Source organism: Cibotium barometz, chromosome 26, assembly GCF_041138505.1.
Source record: "Cibotium barometz isolate CiBa-2024 chromosome 26, ASM4113850v1, whole genome shotgun sequence".
Lineage (NCBI taxonomy): Eukaryota > Viridiplantae > Streptophyta > Polypodiopsida > Cyatheales > Cibotiaceae > Cibotium > Cibotium barometz.
In genome coordinates, this window is record NC_141071.1 from 45594604 (window position 1) to 45602339 (window position 7736).

General features: G+C 42.9%; 1 protein-coding gene across 3 annotated transcripts in view; it reads right to left on the reverse strand.

Annotated features, from left to right (window-relative positions):
• Positions 1-6949, reverse strand: part of LOC147624011 (Pleckstrin homology (PH) domain superfamily protein) — a 101725-nt gene extending 94776 nt beyond the window's left edge. The window contains exons 1-2 of one of the 3 annotated variants that reach the window (XM_086820695.1): positions 6808-6949; positions 217-314 (exon numbers count right to left, since the gene is read on the reverse strand). In XM_086820695.1, the coding sequence (XP_086676821.1) occupies positions 217-314; positions 6808-6885 (176 nt within the window). In that variant the 5' untranslated portion in view covers positions 6886-6949. The remainder of the gene's footprint in view (positions 1-216; positions 315-6807) is intronic. The other 2 variants (XM_086820696.1, XM_086820697.1) reach the window with 2 other exon arrangements.
• Positions 6950-7736: the final 787 nt, after the last annotated feature.

A 7736-nucleotide genomic window follows, 5' to 3' on the forward strand; every position in this document is an offset into this window, starting at 1 on the left:
GCAGGCTCCCCGGCACATCTGGGCCGTTTGCAGTCATAATCGTACTGCCTTCGGGCGGGAGACCAAGCCAAGCCGCCTTGGGAGTTGCTACTACAAAAGGATCTACTCGGCAAAAAAAAAAAACATGATCTTCAAGTAACTTTCAACTGCTAAAGTTAAATTCACTTTTCCAGACGGAAAAAAGGGGAACCGCAACAGTAACAAATTGAGTGCAACCTGGTAAATTGAGTATTCAGTGCCCTAATGTAATGCATATAGTGTGCAGTCCTAGCTCCACCAGTTTGAAACGCTACGCGTGATTCGTTTGTCAGCAACTGCTCAACAATAACAGAAATATTAACTAGTTAATAAATTCACAGCAGTTAGAATTGAAAATAGCAACATGTTCAGCACTCTCAAACTTTTCTTGTAAGCAAATTATCATACACCTGTCTGTGATAGATGTATGTGTGCTCATGCGTATGTGCAACTAAGTGTATATCTCGTAGTGTTGACATGTAAGCAATGGAGCAGCTCACAGTTCTGGCATCCTAATGTGTCCACATATAAGCGTGTCAACCAAATCATTTCCTGGGATAATGCATCGTCAGTGTATGGCTCAGATTTAGCCTTGAATGATCCGCAACCATGACGATTTAGATCAGCACGGCAACGGCAAGCTTGCATCTTCTTCAAAAAGGTCAGCTGCAAGTCTAGGTAAGTTCTTGACATAATTTTGATTGCAAAGTCTGGTTGAAAATTGAAGATAGAACCTAAGCAGAAACGGATGATTTGTGCCTGACCGACTATGCCAGGCATAAACCAGAGAGCTACTGTGAACTTGAAAACATCAAAAGTTCCAACTGTACAACTGATTTGCATTATTTGAATTATCTGCTTTTTCACAAAACTAGTTAAGCCATATGGCATTGTTTGCAGAGCTTGGACTCTGGAATAATAAACCCTTCTTCAACGAACTTGCCTGCCAGTGACCTCACATTGTCGACCTCTCAAATCTTCCAAGAGCACCATCTTGACTTGTTTTTCTTTATTTGTATCAATTACTTTTACGTGTGTATTGCCTTATGTTGAATAAAATTATCAATCTTTACTTAGGCCCACTCATGGTTGGAAGTTGGCCTCCCTATCAATAGCCAGTTAGCAAGTATGTTTTGCAACTCCCCCCTTTACACTTAGCATGTCAGTAGCCAAGACCATCCCACCCACCCCCCGGGCCCCGGCAAAAAAAAAAAAAAAAAAACATTTTAAGTATGTACTAGACTACAACCATAACACTCTAAAAAGAAGTTTAACAACCAAGCTAGGTGAGGCTTACGTGCTGGCATCTTTGGCTGAAAAAAAACCTTTAGGTTTCTACTCATTGTCTTCTTCAAATAAAAGCCGAGATAATCTCCCGCATAAAGCCAAAGTACTAGGTAAAAGTGTATCCATTTAGTGGGTTTTTAAAGTGGTGTTTTCAATGGCTGCAATGAGGTACAATAAAGGCCTCCTCAAACTGTTGAGGAAGCCCCACCACTATTATCATTCTGTAAACCCATTCTACTTTTCTGACTACCAAAAGATTTAACTCTTTGTGAATCATGCCTCCTTGAAATCCTAAGATATAAAGGTTTGAAAAATGTCAAAACATAAAGTGCATGATCCTAACAATGTCTCTTGCTATAAGTCTAACCAGAATCAATCTCCTTCCCCCAACCCCAGACAACCCATCACGAGAGTGCACATTCGCATACCCTAAAGACAGACTAAGATGGTTTACTCCCAAAAGATTTTGACCACAAGGGTAAGAGACGCTTGAAGACAATGGGAATGATCATGACGAGAAAGACAATGACCGTGAAGATCAATCCTTATCCACATCCATGTTACAAAACACGGGAGCTATGGAGTATCAAAGCAAGTGATAAACTCCATGATCGAAACATTAATCAAGCCAGCGAACTCATAATTATTCTCTTGATCACTAAGAAAATACATCATATTATAGCTCTAGTAAGCTTCCATACACCGCATAAGCATGCCACCCAAGTGGCCCTAAACTGTCCACTTTATCACCATGTCAACCTTTTAACACAATCTAGATGATTTTTCTACCCTTTCTCCACTTTGATATTTCACCCATTCAAATGAACCTTTGAGCTAATGAATCATACAATAACGAAGGAGAACCCTTGCCTCCCCTCACACTAAACTAGGAGAATTACCAATGTCAAATATACAACATGTTCATAAACTCCTGCCACCAAGCAAACATGCAGACCTAACAATTTTAATGCCTCCCCTTCGGGACACGTCCCTCGCCATGCCATCTCCTAGTCCCTACATCACAACCACCCCTGGATGTAACCAGCATGGACTGGCGGTTGAAGACAGGGCCCTTCATGTTACACCAAGGTAGGTCAGGCACTAATCTAGGTACTTAGGTACTAACATCCTCCATTTCAAAACAAATCGTCCACATCACTACGCATTTGCGCTGCATATTGAAGAACAAACACACATCCCCAATCTTCACGCACACAAATATTGCTCTTTCGTTTACATACATTTTGGACCAAGCATGTAAAACCCCATGTGAATAAGGGAAAGGTGGATGATGCACTCAAGAACAAATATGTCGGCAATCAAGATTCCACAATAATGATACCACAACTTTCCTGCACTTTTCATACATATGAAGTCTCTTGTCTATGCAACAACATGCTTAGTGTAGAACTCTTTATACCAACATCTTAAAAAACCTAAGGCTTTTTTTCAAAAAAAAAAACTTATCTCAAGGACGGAAATGAATCCCAATCCCTCATTGTGTCGCCAACTAAGCTTTACTGCAACAATCTCCTTCATCCTATGCTCCTCGACCTCTCTCGCAAACTCTCCTAGATGGCCTGCCACGCCCACGGGTAGCCATCTCACTGTTTTGCTGCAAAGGTTCCCTTGTGTGGTGAGCTTGCCAAGGTGCTGCTCAAAATGCCTCCTACTTTGTAAAGGAAAGCACTATTGTGCACAACAAATCTGCTGCTACGCTACTGAGTTTGCCACAATGTGCCTGCACCAATGAATGGACACTACTATCTGAATGTTGTGCAGGACAAGTTCACACTGAATGTTACGCAGGTCCCTCCCTCTCTTTTTTTGCACTTGCTATAATACACATAACTTCAGGTGAGTTGCAGCTTCATCAGATTTAACCTTGTCTGCCGCCGGGGAGGAGCCAGTTCCCCTCGTCTGCTACTCTTTTAACTGTAGAAAATAGTTGCATGCACATGGAAGAGCTGTGTCTGCATTGTTATTTGCTATTGGCAGCTGCGAATCTTTCTCAACAATTGTTTCCACAATCTGGGCTCCTCTCTGTGAATGCACTCATCATACAATATCTCTCTTTCTTTCCCTCTCAGATTTCCAAACCACACAAAAAAGATACTTTGAATTAATGTAGAAGAGAATAGAGATTTCTTGGACTCTAATCCCTATACCCACCTTAGTGGCATCCTAATTAATACCTAATTTAAATCACACCCTAGTAATGAACAAGAAAATATAAAACATTTGCTTTAATCCAAGCCCTAGTGACTCTAATACCATGTTACAGGCTAGAAAGGATCAAAACAAGAGACACTTCAAGATTGGAAGGTTACCAAATTAAGATAAGCTTAAACAATAGCAAACTAAACAAGAAAACAAACTCACGATCCTTCTCCTAATCACGAAGCAAATAAATTCATTTTATGCAACCAGCATGCAGCCCAAGTGGCCCTAAATTGCCCACATCATCACAATGTCAACCACAATGACACAATCTAGATGCTTATTCTACCCTTTCTCTCCCTTTTACATTTAACCCATTCAAATGCGCCTTTAAGCTAATGAACCATATAATAACGTGGGAGAACCTTTGCCTCCCCTCACACCAAGCTCGGAGAAAACATGCCTCCCCTCGAGTACAAAGATCAAAAAGTATTGATGGGTTCCTGGCACCAAACAAACATGCACACCTGTGAGATCCCTGATGAAACAGTGCCTTTCCCTGCCCCCTCCCCCCCCCTCCCCCCATCCCCCTGTCAAAGTTGACAACGCGGACGCAGTATTGCGTTAGTGAGAAAACGCTAAGGGAGAGAGGATGAGAGAAAACACTGGCAGAGAAAGAGAGAGAGAGGGTGCACAAACGCTAGAGAGAGGTAGAGAGAGAGAGAGAGAGAGTATTCGAACCAACACAACAGCAATGAATTAGATATATTTTTACAATGGAGCTAGGGTGCTTATATATCCACAAATGGACTTGGCCAACCTCACTTGAGACGCATGCAAAAAACACAATTTTAATACCCTCTCTGCAGCTCATAGTGGACATAAGTAGGAATACCAAGTCGATGAAGAAGCTACCATGGACACCCCAGCAGTGGCCAACCACTAGGTACACCTCGGATTTGCAACCACCAGCTTGTCACCACCAAAAATGCCATCCTGAGCACCAACTGCCTCAAGGAACATTGAACTGTAGACCACACTACGTCCAAGAATCCCCATTCATGAACTGTGAACACATCACGTCCAAAAAACTCCACAAGATAATGAACTTTGGTACACACCCTGTCCATAATCCCAAAAACAACAATGAATGACTGCAGCACATCCATAGTGTTTTATATGCCATGTTGGTTCCTTGCCAGATGCCTAGTGCTTTGAATTCCGACACACGGATCCAAACACCCAGAAATTGAACTCCGACACACGGGTTCAAGTCGTCAATACGGGAGCACAGACTGCCCCTCTCTGCCACTCACATGCCGCTCTCTGGCAAAGCACATGGTAGCATCCATCCACCAAGCTAGAATGATGGAGCATGTGCCAGTGTAGTCCTCACCACACCGGCAGAAGTCGTATCATCCCTGGTAGTATCAGGGTCACTGTCATCCTCGTCAGCTTTGCCTTTGCCTTTGTCATTCGTCGAGCCTTGAGCTTTAGCTTTGGATTTGCAATCCCGAGCCAAATGCCCTTGCTTTCCGCACTTATAACAACAGCTCCTAGACTTCTTATTGAATTCCGATGCAACATGTGCCGATTCTACATCCTTCGAAACTCGAATCTTGCCTTGGGAAATGAGCACTGCTTCCTCCTCAATGAGAAAAGAGCTAAGATCATCAAATTTCAGCTTTTCCTTCGTGACTTGTAAGCGTAATGCCCTCGAGACCATCTCGTACTCCTCAAGCAACTTCGTAAGAACCAAGGCAGCTACCTGGGTACTAGTTAACGCACTATTCATAGCCGATAACTGATCATGGATAACCTTTGCCTTCATTAGAAATGACTGCATAGAGGTCCCGGCTTCAAACTTGATGGAAAACAACTGGCCGAGAAGGGTTACTGCTCGCATTGTTGAGTCTCGATCAAACATTCCTGCAAGCTTTGACCACATTTCCTTGGCAGTCTTCAAAGTCTGTATGGTAGGGGAAATTTCCTTGGTGAGAGATTCTGCAATCGCCGACATTGCCTTCGCATTGTGAGCATCCCAATCCACAAGAGATTTGAGAAACTCCTCCTCCTGAAGGCGTGTGAACCGATTGCTATCCCTTCGGGGACGTTCCTCCGAGCCATCAACAATGTCCCATAAGCCTTTTCTGCTAAACCATAGCCTCATGATCAAGTTCCAATGCGCATAATTGTCGCCATTCAGTTTGTCGTCCTTGCTCGAACACAGGAGACCCATCTCCTTCGTCAATCCGATCCACCTCTCCAAAAAACGCAGCCCAAATCTCATCCAACTTCACGCTGAAAATCAGCAGCACTCCTCCGTCGATTACAGGCTGAAAAACGCAGATTTGAAGGGGTTCTCCACGATGAAAACGCTGCTAGATCTGATCAGCCCCCCTCTTATAGCAAAAACGCTGGTCCAAGGGTGCTTCTCGCGATGAAAACGCAGCAAATCAATCGCTCTCCTGCCGGCTGAAAAACGCAGCCGAGATCTGCCTTTGCCTCGCGCTCCAGTCCCCTAGGCGTTGACGTGCCTTGGCTCTGATACCATGTCAAAGTTGACAACACGGAAGCGGTATTGCGTTAGTGAGAAAACACTAAGGGAGAGAGGATGAGAGAAAACGCTGGCAGAGAAAGAGAGAGAGGGAGCACAAACGCTAGAGAGAGGTAGAGAGAGAGAGACACAGAGTATTCGAACCAACACAACAGCAATGAATTAGATATATTTTTACAATGGAGCTAGGGTGCTTATATATCCACAAATGGACTTGGCCGACCTCACTTGAGATGCATGCAAAAAAACAATTTTAACACCCCCCAACCTCTCCTCATTCTCCTCCCGGATCCCCCTTTAAACAAATCTCGTTTCTTTACTATCAATAGAGTTAACTTAGAACATATGAAGGAAGAAGCTGAAAATAAAACTAATGTCGCTCGCTGTAAATGTGCGCCAAAGGGGGCACATACAGAGAATTTTTAGGGACACAAAAAACGCAATCTCGTGTGATTTCTGGATGGGATGATCAGCTGAACACTACCAAAAAACAATGCCATGAAATGTAGCCATTTAACATGGTGTAACAGGGTGTCTGTGGCAGCTTTTAATCAATGATGACAATGTAGAAACCATGAGGGGGTGTTAAACTCTCTGTGAGCATGCCTTGATGCTTTGACGAACTGATTTACGCGGTTCAACAGTAATCAGTGAGATTAAGCGGATAAACACACGCTTTGATCACAGCGCGGAGAGCATGGAAAAGAACAACTTTTCCTCTCTTTTTTTGCAAAAATGAGAAAGACAGTGTTTGCAAAGCAAAAAGAAAATGCTGTTACTCTCACTTCTGCTTGAATACGGCCATCTTCGACTTCTCCTCCCGCTTCGCCCTGTGCTGCTGCTCTGCGTTTGAATGCCGCCATAGCCAACGAGCGCTAATAATTATCACAAAGTTACTTTCACATTTTCTAGACTACTCCAATTCTTGCCGACGTTATTAGTCACCTTTTTAAATTAAGGATAATAGGACCTGTTCTACAAGGTCCTTTAGATAAGTGCACCTTTAAATAATGGATAAGTGGTCTAATATTTATTGGCCTTGGCCCTTCCTAGGCACCAATGGACTAAACCCATCTATGTTCTTGTTTTTCAATAATATGGATATGGCATCTTCTTCTTCAAGGGGCACGTGCCTCAATGCCAATCAACTAATGCTCTTAGATGGTTTCTTTGGCTATAACCAAGAGTGCATCGCATCAGCATAAGACTGCATTTATGATGATGGGAGCATAAGACTGCATTTATGATGATGGGAGGCATGTTCGCCGGTTTATGCCCCTTGAACTATCACGTTCGCCTATCAGTTTACGCCCTTTTGACTAACCAATTCCTCTGCAACATTCCATTGGCCGACGGTGGGTGGCTAATTCAAAGAAACTGCCTTCAGAAGTGGTTGAAAGTTCGCATTAACAATTTGTATGCTCACTCCAAATGGACAGACGGCCTAGCTTGCTAGAGAAAAGTATTTCAAAGGTGTCAATTGTATTAAACATCCCTGAACCCATTGAAATGCCAATTTTGGGTAAAGTATGGTGTTATATTGGGACACATTGTGTCTAAAAATGGTATCTCGATAGATGAATTCAAAGTCAAGTTGATTCGAGAACTACCACTACCCACTAATTTCAAGGTAGTGTAAAGGTTTATGGGACATGTGATACTACAAGAGATTCATTGTATAAAGATTACAAGGCCATTATATAAACTACTAGTA